This window comes from Battus philenor, unplaced genomic scaffold (assembly GCF_028537555.1).
Source record: "Battus philenor isolate CCGP_79_NKW_IND1 unplaced genomic scaffold, ilBatPhil1.0.hap1 SCAF_2, whole genome shotgun sequence".
Lineage (NCBI taxonomy): Eukaryota > Metazoa > Arthropoda > Insecta > Lepidoptera > Papilionidae > Battus > Battus philenor.
The window spans coordinates 2,517,563-2,537,717 of NW_027181682.1; the positions used below are offsets into that span (position 1 = coordinate 2,517,563).

The window sequence follows — 20,155 nt, forward strand, 5'->3', positions numbered from 1 at the left end:
TATCTTTGCATGCCACTTGTAACTTATTTCAATAGTATAAAATCAACTTGGATTGATAGGCATTCTCTAGTAATCAACCCAAGATTTTCAATTTTCCTATTACAACTATGACCGAATTTTTACAAAATATTCTTAGTATTAAGATTTATTTTCCTGGATTTTGTACATAAAGGCAACAGGAAGTCACAAATATCTTTTTGCGTTCAGAAATTCTATTGATAATCAACATTTCAAATTAAGAATGCATCAGGATTTGAGATTCGATGCTTAGTGCAGGTTATTCTGAAATCTCTATTATTATTAGACTCTCCTGGACATGATCCAGGATCAATATCTTCAACCCTATAAACTCCATATTCATCTAGTAATTTCATGGAATTCATTTCAGCATCAACTTGTACGAGCTCATCAAAAAGAACAACTACCAGGGCTTCAGCCTGAGCCTCATCAGGAGATTTGCCAGCTCACTCTTGCGGTGCCTGCGACTTCTGGAAGCCGAAAATATCATTCACTGTGACCTAAAGCCGGTACTTGTCATCATATAAACATATTTTCTCTTCTATTTCATTGTGGATCATAACCATCAAATCAAACATTCCGGCTTTTCTTTTGTAGTCTTCTACTTCTACTTCTGTGATGGTTTAGCAAAAAAACTTTGTCTGGAGAATCAAAGAAAAGCTGAATGCATGCTTCCTGCTCCTTCAAAATGCGTCTCATTTATTGAGAAGCTGTGTTAAATAACCTAACAAAAAGGTAGTGCAGATGACTTTTCGTCTTTTCTTTTTGGATAATTCTAGAATTTGAGATAGTATTACCTTTTTTTATATTCTTTGATCACACAGTTTAGTATTCCATTACAATGTATATTTTCGTGTTTTTAAATGAACTGAGTTATGCATAGAGTATCACTCTATGTATTTTATATTTATTTCTTCTTCTTTTCTGCTGATGGTCACCTATTGCAGGGCATAGGTGAAGGCCTGTGCCCAGCAGTGGGCGGTGCCACGGTGATCGGGACTGCGCTGCCCATCACCATGTCTGTTCATTACCATGATGTCTTTAACTATGTCGTCAATCCCACTACTGGGGAGCCTATCTACTCCCATATTTGTTTATTTGCAATGAATTTATTTAATTCGCTCAAGATCCTCTTTTGGCTCACATCATGTATGTAATTAAATCTTTGCGACGTTAGAACTCATATATATCTCTATCTTTCTGAAAGCCTCTAGGGAATGTTTGCGCTTATTCACTGCTAAGTCTAGAATAAGAGTACTTACAGGGTTTTATTACAATATAAATTTTAAATTATTTTACTTATATAAAAGTGTGTGTTTCAGGAAAATATACTGCTGAAGGCGCGAGGCAGTTCCTCCATTAAAGTGATCGACTTTGGCAGCTCATGTTACACTCACGCACGGGTGTACACCTACATCCAGTCACGCTTCTACCGAAGCCCTGAGGTCATCCTTGGCTTACAGTATGGGACCCCAATCGACATGTGGAGTATGGGTAAGACTTTATGCCCAACATTTCTAGGTTTATGCTTCTTGGTTATCGTCATAATTTCAGCTTTACGGTGACCACTGCTGATGATCAGCCTCTCCCATAAATTTTCAATACGATCAATTGGAAACGGTGTTAAGGCTTTAAAAGAATCAATGTATAGCTTATTTGATTTCAATTAATGCTGGTATTCCCTTCCTAAATCAATGGTTTAAGATATAAAAAGTAGCTTAATGATAATAAAGTAAGAAAAAGCGTTTTTTTTAAATTAAAATTACTGCATATTAAAGTTAATTATTATTTACTATTTGTACGTATAAACTTTGTACTACCATAAGTTACTTGATTAGCGCATTCAATAGAAAAGAATAAATTCTGTAAAATATTTTTAAGTGATCATATTATACAGGTAGATCCGAAGTTCATGTAAAAGTGTTTAAGTTTTTTGCAGACAATTTAACTTTACCAAACAACCTGTATAAGAAAAAAATAATTAAAAAATATCACCAGTGATTATAGTGAAATCTAAACATATCAAACATACAGCATAGATCAAAACCAGTTTGACGTTTTAATCAATTGATCATACAGCTATCACTGACACAAAACCACCTAAGATCGTTTATAGAAAGTTGAGAGAAAGGCGGAGGGTCGCGTTCTTATATAACAAAGAATATTAAACTTCACTCGAATTTAAGTGAAGACTTGAAGTCTAGATATTTACAGCTAAGGTACCTTTTATGCCTTTTCTACAATAAACATCAGTTTCTTTCTGTACAAAGAAGATTACTTGAGATTGACAACTTTAACAATCAAAAAGTTATCTCTTTATTAAAATTAAAATCCGTCATGTGAAGTAAATAAGTTAATTGTTCCATACGGAATACTCTTATGGACTGTTACGTGGTTATTAATATACCTGTGGGAATAAAATCATAAAAGGTTCCTACAGTCATAGTGTCTTGTTGTATTTTAGGCCTCTAAAAGCCCATCGCCTGTAAAGAAGATATTGCAAAGAAGGGTTGGCAAATGGGCGATGCAAATAAACATATAGCATATATTAAAAGTTATAATAACATGGATACTAAGAGTATAATAAAGAATAAGGGACTTATGTAAGAAATAGATACAAAATCTCAGATAGATACAAAATACAAAAGAATCATAGAATTTGTGACGGATGAAAGAAGATAGAATAAAACATCAATAAAGTATGAAAGAAGAAATAAATGTACATAGACGAATACTTATTTACCCGATATTTGTAATGCCTCGCCTTTAAACATGGTAAAGTAACGTTAGGCCTCCAAAACCGGTGGTTAAAAAAATTAGATACATATATAGATATTATTACAGAACTATGTTAAATCAAAAAGCCATCACCATCAAAAAAACTTTTTGGACCTCTAGTGTTCCCCTGCCACGTGTAAGCAGGGATAATATTCACGATAAGTTGTTCACTAATTTTTTTGTTATTTTTACACTCCTCCTTTGTCCTTCTCTTTCCCTTCCACTCCTCTCTAGAACTTGTTACCTCTATCTCACACATAGCATCTTTTTTTTTTCCTACCCTCCAGAAAACTATAACATTTCTAAATCTCTCTATTTGGCCTTTATTTTACAATTTTATATTTTTTTAAGTTTAATTTTGTATCGATTATTTTACGTCATTTAGATTTCTAGAATCACCAATTTTATCACATCTGTATTACACAGGCACTGTCAACGTGTTTTTAGAAACAAGTTTAATAGAACAATGAAATTGTAAGTGAACAATACGCATTCTACCTATTATAATACATATATATATATATATATATATATATATATATATATATATATATATATATAATGTTTTCACACTCGTTTAATACTTATACAGGATGATTGGTAGGTGTTTAATCTTAAAGGGGTAAATATATAGCTTGTTCGACAGAAACATTTAAAGCTTTTACACATATAATAAATCATCCTGTATAATCCTTTTTATATATAACCTAAGTTCATATATACCTAGGGTGTAAACTGACTTCCTGTTGATCAGGTTGTATCCTGGCTGAGCTACACACGGGATACCCGCTGTTCCCTGGAGAGAATGAAGCGGAGCAGCTGGCCTGCATCATGGAGGTCTTGGGTCCGCCGCCTCCAGACCTCCTTCTCCACGCCACCAGGAAGAGGTTATTCTTCGGTACGAGTACATGGTTTTTTTAATCATTTTAGATTTACCGTCATAATCATTATTTTAGCCACAGTGCCTCCAATACTAGATACAACCGTAGGCCTGGCACTTGGCACACAGAACAGACGTCCGTTAGGGACTTGGGGTGGAAACCACGGAACGGAACGCACAGTACAAGAGATCCAACTACAACGTCGTCTGTTCTAACGTTGGCTTCTTACCAGTTGTATTGGAAATCTATGGGAGATGCCTATGTCTAGCTTTGAACTTTCTACAATTGTATTACTAATAATTATTCGGTTTAGTTTTAAAGATATATGTATTAGTAGCTTATATGCAACAACAATATAATGTAGATTTTTACATGATATACACTTGAAAGTTCTGGTTCCAAAGAAATCATGAATAGTATTAAAAAATATTAGTTACATCGGTCTTTGAGATACAATTACTGCCATAATAATAGCCGTTAAAAATAATATCACGTAAGTTAATACAACAGGGCTTGTTAACCTGTGGCTCGCGGGCCATATACGGCTATTTGAAAGATTATTTGTTGCGATAAATGCATCAGAGCTCCCTTTGATTTTTATGTCATTATCTTTTTAAAAAAACGACGGGAAGTCACTCCACTAACATATCCTTAAAGTCAAGATCTAAGAGAAGCACACGACCAGGTGTCCCATGGAGAACAGCGGGGGCCTCAAAACAGACTGGAGCATAACCACGACCAACTCAAACAACAGTGCACAACTAAGAAGATATTTAAAAACATATATTGTAGTGTAAAGCACTGGCCAGTTAACTAAACACCTTCTGAAAGAAGTACAAAAAAGTGTTGTCATCAAAAATAGATTAGTGATGACGGTCAATATAAAATCTCGCACGAATGACATTTTAGAGGACATTACTTTCAAAAATATTTAAATTTATTTCCAATAAACTCTATTTTCAAAAAAAATATATTGAATACGTGGATACACTTAAATAGCATTGATTTGGTATATAAATAACCCTTGTTGATTGAATACAATGAAAGTTATTAAAGAACTTCGGTTTTTTGTTTCTCATATATAATTAGATTTTTGCGATTATGGGCTCATTCGAAGACGACGAATAATTACCTAAATTTTAAAGAGTTATCATGAAAACTAAATAGCCATACTTTACGTATTTAATTGCCTCACGCGAAAATTTGAAAAATTAACCCTTCTGACTAAGATCGCCACCCTATAATATAGTTTTTTATGGTTTAAATTTTGTTACTGAAAAACAAAAAAAAAAAATTATATATTCAGTTTTGTAAGCTAGTACTCAATCGTCGCAGTGCTATATGTGTTTAATGCAAATGGAATGAGGTTGTACCCCATAAGGCTTCTAATCCGCATTATTCCGCAATAGCGCAAAGCGTGCAACGATGCAGCTTTTGCTGCTCAAATGTAGTAGTTTAGTAGAAATCTATTCAACATGTTATGTTAAATACATTATACTTGATAGGAAATGTTGTAAACCATAGGGGCAGAACTTAAACCTGCTATTATACATACAATCGCCCAATTGTTAATACGCAAAGTTCAAGAAATAGATCCGTTAACGAACGAAAGTGTTCAATATGGCGTGCACATAGCTGTTGGAACCTTAAAGTTCTGGAGTAATGACCATAAACCGCCTAACTTAGCGTTGGACGTTCACCCATAACTTTTTTTTGGGATCTGTCGTTCCCTTTGCAATGTTTAGGGCTTTGACCTTATAGATACAGTTAAATAAGTGTTTTATATATATTATTTTATCTCCTCCTCCTTCCTTCTTTTACATTTTCTTTTGTACCATCCTTTTATACTTCACAAAGTCTACGCTGCCTTACTTATATATCTTCTTCCATGCTTCGCTTTTCTTTCCTCACCTACATTCCCAACCACCCATAACTTGGATGACACTGAAGTTCGTAGACGTAAGACGATGGACGCAGGTTGCCTTCAACCAGTCCCATTATAAATCTAAGGATGAGGCCTATGTCCAGTAGTTGATGACTTTCCGCTTAAAAAGGTGATGGTCATAAATTTAAGTAATGTTCAACAGGTTTAAAAGCATACGCCGTACAAAACTTTAACTTAGCGCATCTAAACCAAAAGGTATTATTAATTACTAAGAAGGGGACTAATATATAGCTACTTCCGCTATGCAGCAGCAGTAGCATTAGATAAATGCGCGTGTAAACAATGCGAAACACAACTACCGCCGTTAATCTACTCTAAACGTGTTTCAAACGTTCACGAGCATCCTCAGGAGATGTTAGCTAACATTTATTAATATGTATTATACCTTATTTGCAATAGGTATGTACACATATATTTGTATGTTATGTACACGTCAACTGCCCATTATTCATACTCCTACTGTTTCCATGCTGTGATTGTCTGTAAGAGATTGTCGTAATAAAACCGCCCATTTTTATTTATTATTATGATGCTATTTATATGTATTCTTAGCATGTACAATGAAGAATATTAAATTTTAAAAATCAAACAAAAAAGGTTTTTTCTTATAACATATTATGAAGTAAGAAAAGGATCAATATTAGTGCCAAACACAGAGTCAAAGTTGTATCTGTGTTGGCATTAATCGGTGTAATATAACTCACGAAGATGCCCTTTGGAGGGGTGAAACATGTGTTGAGTGATTTAACGGTGGCAGTTGTGTAATTCGCATTGTTTGCCGCATGCGTATTTATCAGCGGGCTGGCGGGTGGTGCACTTTGTTGCACGACTACTACTGCATGTGCGGAAGTGGCTAAATATTAGTCCTTTTCTTACTTAGGATGGACTTCCGCAAAATAACGCCTGATTCCATTAAATACTTATATCAAAGCTCTTTATGATAAATAAGCACTAAGTTTAGATACTTGATGCGAATGGAAAAGGTCTCTAGGAGGCCTTATATCAAGAATATATATAGAAGATTATATTGTTTAATGTCAGAATTTTTTTAATTGATAGATTCGAAAGGCTCCCCGCGGACTGTGACCAACTCGAAAGGTCGCAAACGCAGGCCGGGCTCGCGGGCGCTCTCCGCCGCCGTCCGTACAGACGATCCAGCTTTTCTGCATTTCATCCATCGGTGCCTCGAGTAAGTATATATAGTAATTTTATTAATTGCTGTACATTTACTTCTATAAATAACTAAAGATTTATATAAATACATCAAAAACACTAAAGTATCTCGATATAAATACGTAACAGTCGCGTTGATGAAATTGTATTAAGAACAAAACAGATAAGTGTATTAAAATTCGCACAACAGAACCCACAGATAAGATATAATTAATTCTATACCATCATTCTATAAATCACGTAATTATTAAGGAAAAAAAAATTGTAAGTTTTTAAGATTGTTGTCTCGTTTGGGTGGAATAATGGTTTTATGATCATATTATTGTTTTCTTTGATAAAACATATAAAAAAGAAAATAATATTATAAAAATTTAATTTATCACTGTGGTCAGATAAACGCAGTTTTCAGTATTAATAACACAATTTGATTACAGCGTCACCTATCGATAAACAAAAACAACTTAGTTCTAACATACGTTCATAGATGTCGCTAAACTCGCTACAGATCATACATCTTATTAAATTTGAGAATTTAAATTATGAAATTCTATCATATTTATATAACCAGCATTAATCTTTACGTATCAAAGAATACTTTCGAAAAAAAAAGTATTACCTACTTATCGCCATACTTAACCATAAAGTCCATTAGAATTATATAAGAAAGTATATTGTTAAAAATCACATTCGTTATCTAATGTGTATATGTTTTTGTGGTTTCCATATCTGTTACATAGCTGTCAATTTTAAATTCAACTTGAAAAACATCGGAATGCTAGGACTTGAAGTTGTATTATAGTAAATATTATTATAACTGAGTAGGATACTATTTCAAATTGCATATCTTGAGATCAATAACATGACGTAAATTTAAACATAAATCGACGAAAGATAATTTAATATTATAGCCAAAAGAATTATTAATGACTTTCACTCGTAAATTAGACCTCGTGTGCTTTTCAATATTAAATTCGATTAATTTAGCTTTCTTATCGTTGAGTTACATAAACGAATGAATTATTAGTTATCGCTTAATATCGTTTTTATAATTATTAATTATTAACCCTTCATAATAATTTTCGCGTAGGCTTATAAATAGTCATGTAATTTTATTAATACGAGCATTCCGTATGGAACATCAATTTACTTCACTCAATAATGTTTCGTTTAATTTAGAATAGAGATAACTCATGAATATCAGTGGTAGGTACTAGCTTCTTTTTTTCATTCCTTCACTCTTGACATAGTGACCACGACGGTCAAGCTCTGGTCGGTTCTGGTGACCACTGCTGTTCTTGCTAAGCGTTGCCATGTAGCTCTGTGTTTGGCAGTGTGATCGCATTCGTTTCCTGAATTTTACCTTCCACATTATCTGGCACCACCAAACTTTTCATAGAGTTCTCATTACGGGTTAATGTTTAAAGAAATTAAGGTTCCGTGTTTGCACAATCTACAATAACCTTTCTTTCATGTTGATTTATTTGAGGATCGAAACAGTGATTCGGTGCGCCGTCACCGGGATTCTAAACATCCGTCATCAGCACCACATCTTTAGGTCGTAAATGGGTACTAAAAACAAAGGGTTAGCCATAAGAAAATAAATTAAAATTTGCACGTACTTTTTTAACTATTTTCCTTAAATAAAAAGTTAATAGATTTTATGTATTTTGAGATGTTTTTTCTATAACTATGACTATACATATCGTTAGTTTTATTTTTTTAATTCTATACTACGGTGAGTAACCCTTCTATAAGAATCTATCACCTCCATAATGAACAGTCAAGATAGTCATTGGACCTTCCTAGATTATTGCAGGAAGTTTATTGGAGTGTATAAAGTGAAAAATATAGGCAAAATAAAATTTAAAAATAAATTTGTATAGAACTGTGATACAGTTCTAAGAATATTAATGATATAAGTGAAATTTAAAATAAAAGCTTAATGTATAAGGAAGTAAAATGACAAAAATAAAGTAATGCAGAAAATGTAATAGCTGTAAAATTCGGTGAGCGAAGGCGACGAAACGTGAAGCGAGGTGTGAATTGACTAAAGAATAAAAAGGAGTGAAAGAGTATGCGAGGAATAATTGAAGAACGAACAGTTGATATTAAGATTGAAGAAATATAAATGACGTGCGAAAATGCGCTCTGCGATCATTTTAGATTTGGACAGAAAATATTTTTTGTCATATTATTTATTCGAAATTATTGGTACAGTCAACTTTATCCGATCGTATTGTAAAAATGTACTACGCAATTTACAGTTCACAAGTGATAAAAAATAGTGCATTATATCTTTTTAACATCTATGAGAATAGTTATTACCTACTTTATCAATCGATTTCGTATTGACGTTAATTTATGGGACATATATTTATGTTACAATCACTCTGTGTAAATTGATCACACTTAAATATGCTATATTAATGATACTTTTCTATTGGAATGCAACAGGCCAATAACTTCTCGTAGTACAGAATAATACGTAATAATGTGAATTATTGAAACAAACGCTACCTTAATTATTATTTCTGAAAGCATTCATTCTTAGGTATTTTATGTATGTTATGTACTTTAAATTAATTGAGAGAAAATGAACTATATATTCAACCTTTTAAACCTTTTACATCTATTTATAATAATAATAAAATAATAATAATAAAGCTATATTTCATTCCATATAAATTACTTAAAAATAATAATTTTAAATAGTAGTTTGATGATTTCTTATTAAATTTATATGGACCCTTTAGGGTAAAAGCCTTCTCCAAAGCCTTCCATTTAACTCTATCCTTGACAAATTGGAACCACCCGTGATCAGCCGTAGCCACGATCTCGTCAGCTCTTCTGGCATTAAGGTCTGCCTCTTGCTCTGGTACCTTGTGGTCCCGTCAATTATAAAACCCTTTGTCCACCTGTTATTAGCGAACGTCGCCACGTGACCTGCCCAGCTCCGCTTTCTTTCTTTATTTATAATTACTCTATATCACTTTGTAATATGTTATATTTTGATTTTTCTATTGGAATGCGACATACTAATAACTTCTAGCAGTACAAAGTTTGCAGGGATAGATAAACGATAATTCGATGTTTATGTTATTAATTATTTCTCAAAGAATTGATTTTTATTTGGGTGTACCATACATTAATACACAGCATATGAGCTATACATTCACTCCTTTAAAGCTTTCACGTCTATAACTAATCATCCTGTATAACAATTGACATTTATACGTAGAGAAAGTGTAAAATTATAGAAAACTTTATTTTGTTACAATCGCTAATAACAGATAAATGTAGATTTAATAGGCGCGCCGTTTATACGTGTTCGGCGGCTGACCTTTAAGATAGGGTGAAATCTATGTAACGTTCCCTAGAGTTGAATGGAGAAATCGATAGGTTGAAACTTATTACCATAGTTCAAACATAAAGTAGAAATCAATCTTTTTAGTAACAAAACAGCCTTATGGTTAAAGGTTGTATATAAGTAAGTCATCATTACTATTCATCGTTGTTGTTTAAACATATAGACGCCTGCTGCAAGACATAGGTCTTACCCATAGATATACCATTATCATCACGACTGGCAAGCAGGTTAGCAATGGGTTAGGTTAGGTTAGGTTAGGAATGAAAAAAAATTGGAAATGTGATAATTTTTTTAACTTCAATATGCGAAGCATTTGACTTCTATCTCGCCTGATCTTTAGCAATAACGAGGCTTAAGATGGTACATGCTTGCCCAGAATAAACCTATTCACTCTTGTCTTGAAAACTCCAAGTTTTTTTTATGGCCCCCGCTATTGGAGGCCTCTCGTACCCCTAATTTGTTGGGATCAGGGTCTTTGTTTACAAATAAGTAGTAAATTTTTATCTTTATTCTTCACACACTTTCATTCTTCACAATTTCTTTTGTTCTTACCTTTTTTCCTTCACAATATCTTTCATTTTGTTCTTTCATTCATTCTTGCTTTCAACGTCTTCCTTCCATCATTTTATTACTCTTAGGTGGCTAGGTACATTTCTTTTATTCTTTATTTTATTACTTATCCTATTTTTATATCAAACTCCTAAGTTATAATTGTCTAGAAAAAAATTCGCCGGAAAATTGTTCCTTGGCTGTTCGTGCTATAAAAATATTATTTGCTGTACGGATGTCGCATGTGCGTCTTAGTGTCTGATCACACATCACACTCTCCAAAATGCTGATGCTCCAGGTTTTGAAGTTAAGTGTTCACGGAAGCATGGTTACCAATCATCCTCTTAGCTCATCTCTGTATAGAGTCCAAAATTTCGAGCTGATACTTCGCAGACGACCCCACAGATGGTTACAGTATTTTATACATGACTGTACTACTACGGTATGCTTAGAAGCTGCCACTCGTCGTCTGGAAACTACGATTTTGATTTCCCTTTACATTATTTTTTTATCAGAAATTATTAGATATATGAACAATGAATACAGCTTTTTTAACAATTCAAAAAAACATAGTTTGTATGCGATAAAAGTGAGTGCAGGAGATATAACAATGAAATCTCACTTTAATCTGCTGAAGGATTTAGATCTGACATGTCAAACATTAATTACTTTCTAGAATGATCTTCAAAAGCAGCATTGGTAGAATAATTAAAAAAATGATTAGGTAGGGTGAAGAATCTAGTCGATGAAGGTGAACACGTATACATCGCAAGAATGCATCCCTAAGCTAGCTATGTCACTCTCCCTAGAACCTATTAAGTTGGGTCTATGTTTATATGTACAATAAACCAGACAATACAAAAAAAACTCATATGATTTCATCAAGAAATTAAAACACGGTTACAATAAAATTTAATTAACTTACTAACACTTATATAAAAACCACTTTTTTTAAATAAAAATTAGTTATTAAAAATATATATATTAATAAAATTTTAAGATACTTTGCGACCCTCTAGTTAAGAAGCACTGCTTTAAGATATTTTATCAAGTACCTTATCAAAGTTAAATCTTTGACTGAAACAACCGAAACTCTCACATTAGGGCTCCGTGTTATGGAGCCGCTATTTGCTTTTTGACACGTTTTTTCCCACAAAACGCGCGGTAGGCGGCGGCGGTGAAAGGTTAGTCGGGTGATGCAAGCCTCTCAGCTGTCGAACAAAGAATAAGTACCGCATGTAAAAATACAGATAGCTAACTCAGTATATATTTAACATTATTTAAACACTCATTTGCTATGAACTCCGAGAGGCAGATTGTTTTTATATATTTCCAAATTTCATTTTAGACTCTGTAAAACATAAGGTCTTTGTAAAATATACAGACGTTCAATAAATTAAGTAATTTAAGTAAATATTGTCTATTATACTTCATCTTATTTTCTTTCCTAATACATAACTATCGACTTAGAGATGGAATCTGCCTCACACGAACAACGCAACAAACAAAATGTTTAGTATTATCATTTGAGTAGAGATGTGAGAATATAAACATAATCCTTTTAAAACTATACAGCCTTGGTTATATACATTAAAGAAGTATATAGTGTTATAATATATGTATATATATACACACACACGCACATATATATATATATATATATATATATATATATATATATATATATATATATATATATATATATACTACACTACAACTATATATATAATATGTATAGTCGTTCAACTACCTACTGTATATAAATTAATAAATAAATTTTAATTTTCAAATAAACAAAAATGCAGTCTCAAATATTTATTTAATAAAAACTTTATTAATCTTACATTACGTGTTGGCTTTTTCAAATTAAATCGATCAAATAGATTTTATGTAATGATTTTATTTAAATTTTTTCAAATTCTCGTTAATATTTTTGTATTTATAACAACATATAAGGTGTGTTACATATTTTTAACATTACAGTATCTCAAAAACCGAGTCCAGGATTTTACCAAAACTGAAACCGCTTGCAAAGTCATAACGAAATAAAATAATACGTAATTTGCATTTGTTTAACCATATTTTACTTCTTAGTTCTTTCCTCATGACTGTGAGTCGTGACTACATGTCACGTCAGTTTCCGCTTCCGTTTTTCTTTAGGCTTTTATGTTTTCTGAAAGTTTCATGGAACCGTGCACCGTGGTGATGTAGGCTTTTGTAACTGTGTTAGTCCAGCAAACAGGTGATCGTCATCTAGACCGTCATCTACCTTTTAGACGACTAAAAACCTTTGTTGCGAGATTCTTAACACTCAGCGCCGACATCACATGCCGAATACGTCTATTTTTTACTTTAAATATGTAGAATCGTACTAATAATGTTTTTGGAATACAAAACACAAGTATAGAAATGCAATATGTGTTATATATCGAGACATTAAGTTATAGTAACTTTTTGAAACAAAAGACCCTTCTTTTGCTCTTGTTTAGTCTTTGATGGGTTTACATAATTACCGGGGAGAGTGCGTGCCTCACCCGCCGAGAGGATTTGCTTACGGATTAGGTAATTCATTACGGAGATGCGTGAACGCGTGACGTCACGGATACGCAGACTTCGAGAAATTTTTGTTTAACCTTTAACAATCGTCGATGTCTCAGCTGGCCAGCATTCGGGAAACTATAAAACCTGTTTCCGTCCAATATACCAGTGCTTACGTTAAATTTACAATCCTTTACATTCGGCTTTAAAACGTGATATCTCACTTCGGGCCTGAGAGACAAGCTCACAGCCGTTCAACAAGCTATGGAGGCATTTATATACAAGAAGTTTCTAGACGGAATCGGTAATGTGGATATTCGTAGACAAAAGAAAGTAACCTACTCAGCTTATAATTAGAATTAAGCGAAGCTGAAGTGGACAGATCATATGGCACGCAGAATAGATACCGGTAGAGCCTTAAGGTTTTGAAGTGATTACGAACTGTTCACAAGGTGGACAAATTACGTTGTTAAGGTCGACAGAAGACACTAGATTTCTGCCTAATCAACCTTATTTTAAATTAATAGGCGAGGGTTATATCGGGGCACCGGACATTTGACTGCTAAAATGATGATGAAGATGATAAGTCCTTAATCTATACAGTATTCATCATAAATATTAAAAGTTGTAATATTTTTTTTTTAATTTTAAGACTGATGTCTGAACTAAATTTGACCTTTATCTTTTTTTTTAAAAAAAGAACACTGCGCTAGCTTATTCAACTTATATGTTGCCCAAAGACAGTAATAATATTTGTAGATAATTAATATTTTTTATTTGTTAATAAGGTTATATTTATTACTGGCTTTACCCGCGATTTCGTTCACGTGGAATTTAACCAAAAAATATATATTATATATTTTTTTTACGTTTAAGATTTTTTTCTATAATAAAAGTAACCCAAGTAACTGCTTATTTTACCCGCTAACTTCCAGTATGTCTCGAAATAATCGGTTAGCTATTTCAGAAATTAGCCGGAAAAAACACACAGACAAAACTAAAAAATGTCATTCAGGTATATGTACCGTATATAAATATTCATGTGAATGTGGTAAAAAGCGACTATTTTAATATAACAAACAGACACATCAATTATATTTATTTGTATAGATTCAAAAAAATTAGGAATATATCTTAAATAAATTAATACATTAAAATTTAATTGTTATTATAAGATATAATTTTAGATCCTAATTTATTTAATATAATTTAATCATTAAAACTGGTTTTAATTAAAAAATTAATGAATTCTGTATGACACTACGTTTCTTTTATAAGTCCGTTATATAGGGCCTCTTTTACTTCCCTATAGGAAACAAGGACATTTTTAATCATTTTCTCTCTCTTCTCTTGTCCATCTTAACGGTTTCCATTTATTCATCTATAATTCGTCACAATTTCTTGCATACCTTTCCAACCTCATTTACCTTTCATGCATCGCCTCTCTCTCTCATCGCTTTTTCTCCATAATGCATTTTACAATTTATGTCTATTTTGTTTGTATGTACTTATATTTCATTTCAACTTCCTTAACTTTAAATTTCCGATTACTACACAAAATTAGCCATATGGCATTGCTTTTTCTTTTTATTCTAACAAAACATGAATACATAATTGTAACATGACAGAAATCGACGCCCACTGCAACTGGTAATTTGATATATATATATACATATATATATATATATAAAGATATATATATGTATATATATATATATCTCAAATATATATATGCAAAGATACATAGAAGAATACATAAAAATTGCCAATAGCTCATAGTACAATTGGCATTTTTTTTGGGTCGAAATAAAGAAAATCCAGCCATTTTGCTTTACTTACAATAACCTAACTAAATGTAAATCGAAGAGAATGTTGTTTCGGACAATTCCAGGGAGGACACCGTGGGAAGGCTTCACTCTCGACGATCTTTCGAAACGCAACACACAGCTGCTGCATTTCGGTGCTTATATTATACTTAATGCATTTACCTGCATCGCTTGATGTAACTCCTCGAGTTAGTAATTGACTTATTTAAAATAATTATTTGAACAATTTCGTTGAACGTGCAGCGATTTAAAGTTATCCATGTAATTTGAAATATTCGGCGCAGAATCTGATATATTTTACTTAACTGACACAACCAGACGCATTCTACTAAAACCGGTTCAATTTGTGCTTCTATTGATTGACTCACTTATGCTTTTTTAGGTTTTTTTTTTCGTGGGGAAAATCCTGCGTGGGATACCCTTCTACTACGGAAGCAACGAAAGAGTTATACATTACATACTTTTACATTTACATGATAAACTCCACGGTATTCTTGAACGCCTTTTGTTAAAATTACGGGAACACTTTTGCATACTACCGTCCTAGTGCCTCAGCTGCTTATACTAGAGATGGAGTCTCTTATTCGTCATGAAAACACGAGATTTAAATCGCGTGCCACCCGCAGGACTCACTTATCTTAACTTAACACTCAACATAATTATGATTTAAGTAATGATGATGTTACATATGATTAATATCTCTGAATGTTTTCTCCGATTGGGTAAGATTGATTTGTCTTGAAACATTAGGGCAGAGGTAACCAAACTTTTTTATTCCCCTGAACTTCCTGCAGCATAAGTTCTACCATATCCCCAAAATTCGGCAATAAAAGTAAAGATTAAAAATAACTATGGATATTTGGATTGCGGTAGAATTCGAAAACCGAATCAATCTAATATATAAAATTCTCGTGTCACGGTGTTCGAACTTGAACTCCTCTGAAACGGCTTGACCGATTTTTACCAAATTTTATATGCGTATTTAGTAGGTCTGAGAATCGGCTACTATCTATTTTTCATACCCCTAAGTGATAAGGGTTGTTCACCCTTAAAATTTTTTTTTTACTTTTTTGACGAAATTTTTTGTTTTTATTTTTTTATGATACAACATACAAAAATACATACAACCCTAAATTTTCACCCTTCTACGATCAACCCTTATTTTTAAATTGAAAATTAAAAATATTTTTTTTGCAAAACAACGTTTGCGGGATCAGCTAGTAATTAATAAAAAAATTATTGATTGATTACGAGCACACAAATCACAAGTCCTATATCGTCCCTTTGCACGTCTGAATAAATGTATCACAAGGCAGTATGGTCGTACGTATGGTATGTGATTTTTTTGCAATAAACTGTCGCAAATCTTTCTAAAATATTATCTATCTACATCAATAAGTGAAATAACAACATTTTAGTTTTTCACTATCGAAAGCACATACGTTTTTGTGGATCCTCGATGACAAATTATCAATTCTTCTTATGCCACGTTACACCGTAAACCCATGTGAAGTTCTATGTATACCATGGAAGGTCCACTTGAGCCACTTTAGGAAATATTGTACTAGGCCATCATAAAATTGAATAGACATAATCATCGTGTTTTACTAGTGTAGCCCTTTCATTTGATACCCATATTGAGGGGGTTAAGGAAAAATACGTAATCCGCCATTTTGCATCAGCGGCCATCTTTGATTTATAATGTTATTGATTTTATTATATTGTATTGTCATCTAAATTAAATGTGTGTACCAAATTTAAGATCAATCTGATAACGGGAAGGTGGTTAAATTTCAATTTCTAATTTTGATCCAAATCAATTCCGTACGGGTCGAAGTTAATAAAAATCCGTTTAATAAAACCGTTTAATTAAATACAATACTTAACGCGTTTCCAGCGGCACTGATTTTATTATATTTTTCGTTAACTGCAGTACGGGGCGTTTTGAACTTAAACTAGCGTGACGTTACGAGGTCTAATAAACCCCATCGCCTTACTAGACTTAAATCAATTTGTTAGGACGAAGTAAAAAAAAATCAAGGACTTTCGTCTGGATTATTATTAACAATGAATTGATGCACCTAAATATACCGCCGCCGGTGGTTTGGTAACTTAGTTTAAAATCTGTGGTTAAAATGAAGTACAGGATCAGGTACTTCATTTTACCACAGACACCCCGTACACTACCGAAAAGGGGCACAAGGGCTTCCAAAAAAAAAATAGTGACGGAAAATTAATTCAACGATAAATTTCATTTTAATTTATTTAAATTCTATTATAACACTGGCCGGTTGAAGCTAGCGCAGGGTGCGGTATAAGGTATGCGGGAGTACGAGGTGCTTTCAACCTCGTTCCGCAATGCATCAACATTTTGTTTAATTAATTCGGCACAAGGTTTAAAAACCTCGTATTTAGGTAGGTATACTACAGAACCCAGTAAATAGCACATTTCGTATGTACATTTATCCCTTTCCTATTCTGATTTAAACAGGAGTTACGTCTTTCGCACGACAGAGGAGTCATTGTTTTCTCTCCTCACCACAAGCGGGACACATACGAAGTGTTAGAGACACCATTGCGCACTCAACGTGTTGAGTACTACGAAAGCCACGACATTTTGTCAAGACCATTACGTACGTTAACTGTCAGATATATATTGATTAAAAATAGTACATACTCCTGTTCTGAATAATATATATTATATAAAACAATCTACACTATACGGGATACAGTAATCAGTTGAAAAGTATACACCTCAAACGTTTCCTACATAAAAACAACTGTCTGTTTTTATTGCGGTTTAAAATTAAGCTTTAGCGATTAAAATTTAAGTGCACTTTTCCCTTGCATGAGGAAGTAGTCCTTCCCACCTAGTTACGTACTAGACCGCACTGTAACGGTATACCATGAAGTGATCAAAGGAACAAGGAAGAACGTTCGAAAGTTGTTGCTCGATGGAATGCCGGCGTGAGGTAACCATTGCTCTAAGTTGTTAGTATTTAATTAGACGTAAATAAATTTGTATGCGGCAGGGGCGATGTACGGTAAATGAGAGAGATTGGAAATGCTACGAGGAATAGAAAAAAGGGATTACGTATCAATAGTACCCTTTCGTGTTTTTTTTAATGTTGGCGGGAACATAAACATTTTATTTTGTTTCTATAGAAGTACTCTAGACAGGTGTATTAAATCGTGACAATACTGGGCAATGAATTAAATACACAAATAAGAATAGGAAAACCTATAGGATGATTGAATATGGTTGTAAAGCTCATTTGCCAACAAAAACTTGTAAAAATTTATACCTATTCTCATTAACTAAGTTTGTAATAATTCGTGTACATTTTGCTATTAATGTCATTAATAGCAAAATGTACACGAATTATTACAAACTACAAAACTATTTGTATAATAAACCTAAACAGCTCTGCAACTTTATTACGTATATATCGAAGCTTAAAGCCTTTGGAAGCACGAGTTTAGATTGGACTGAAACCTAAAGTGATAGTGTCGCCTTGATCTACATTTAGGTGTCCAGCGGTCAGCGGCCGAAGTGACTGCAGTGCATTTGAAAGTGTTTTAGAACTGCCTGCGAATGCATTTATTACACAACAGACAGACTGCTTTTTGCTATCGCCTGTGATATTCCATCTTTATATCACTTATACTTCACTGACGTAATTAAAAATTTATTTATTTCTCTAACATATTGTTATTAATAATAATTTATTATATTATTGGCAACAAAAGACGGATAGATATATAGATTTTAGCAACTAATTTGTAAATTTTAATATGAATAATTTTAATACAATGAAGAAGTATGGCTAGTACCAGGGGCTTTAAATCTGTTTCATTTGCCGCCATTTTTACCTCTTAAATTATTTTTACCGTCGACGGGTTAACAGAATAAATGTTGCCAGTATCGTAACATATATTCAATACATAGTTTTAAGAATGAACAAACAATTACGATATGTATCATTGATATATATTTTTATTACTTCTGGTAAATAATTGTATTTAAAACTAAAATATAAAATGCATACCCGCGAAGTTTATTTCCTCTATATATAATTTGCCGCTATTTTTGGCGGCCCTTATATGTTTTGTTGACTGAAAGCATAAAAATTACCATTACCTTATAATTAAGATAAACGCAATTTTTTATCCAATTTAATACGCAAATCGTTTACCAAAAAAACGGACTTATGCGTTATTGTGTTATGTATCTATATATATATATATATATATATATATATATATATATATATACTGATATACAGATATACAGACTGATTGGTTATTTAATTTTTTTAATTGTATAAGGTCATTTTCTTGTATGGTGCACTCAAAAATCAGTGATTTTAGAATTAATGAATAGCGTGAACATAAAATATATTTATAAATATATTTTTATAATTTTAATTTATACATAATAAAGTTAGCTATTGTTTACTACCTCCTACCAAGTTAATATAAAAATATATGTTATATTCTATTGTTTAACTTATCTAAGAGTCGAATTGGTCACTCCATGAGCCTGAGCTGGTGCTCTGGTGAGCAGCGATTCCCCCGGAGCCCTCTTTCCAGGACTGACGCTAAAACTATCCGATGTCCCTCACGTATTTGAGATGAGAAGGATGTTTATGGATTGTTTTGCAGACAGCTTATTTCGCAAAGTAAATTGAATTCTTGCCTAGTTTGCACATTATTGTGTGATGAGCCGTCTGCTGTTTTTATTTCTATCTGTCACTGAAGAATTTCTGATGCCACTAGCATTCCAACACCAAACAATTGTGGTATATTTCAGAGTGATAATTTTATACAGGTGATTTAAAATATGCTATACATTCACCACTTTAAAGCTTTTACAACTATATTCAATCACCATGTATATTTAATAATAGATTTTGAATTAATATATTTCGTATTCGGTAATATAAAAATAATGGAACAATATATCAATTTATATTAACTTTTCATGTAAAGAAAAATAACGTACAGAAACACGATGTCGACATACGCACTGATGTGTGTAGTAAAAATTAGTATTTCGATTACCCAGATAAAATAATTT

General features: G+C 32.6%; 1 protein-coding gene across 1 annotated transcript in view; it reads left to right on the plus strand.

Annotated features, from left to right (window-relative positions):
• Dyrk2 (Dual-specificity tyrosine phosphorylation-regulated kinase 2) overlaps positions 1 to 20,155 on the plus strand; it is a 43,023-nt gene that overhangs the window by 19,932 nt on the left and 2,936 nt on the right. Inside the window, exons 5-8 of the mRNA XM_068765579.1 lie at positions 389 to 527; positions 1,341 to 1,512; positions 3,551 to 3,694; positions 6,682 to 6,811. Of these exons, the coding sequence (XP_068621680.1) occupies positions 389 to 527; positions 1,341 to 1,512; positions 3,551 to 3,694; positions 6,682 to 6,811 (585 nt within the window). The remainder of the gene's footprint in view (positions 1 to 388; positions 528 to 1,340; positions 1,513 to 3,550; positions 3,695 to 6,681; positions 6,812 to 20,155) is intronic.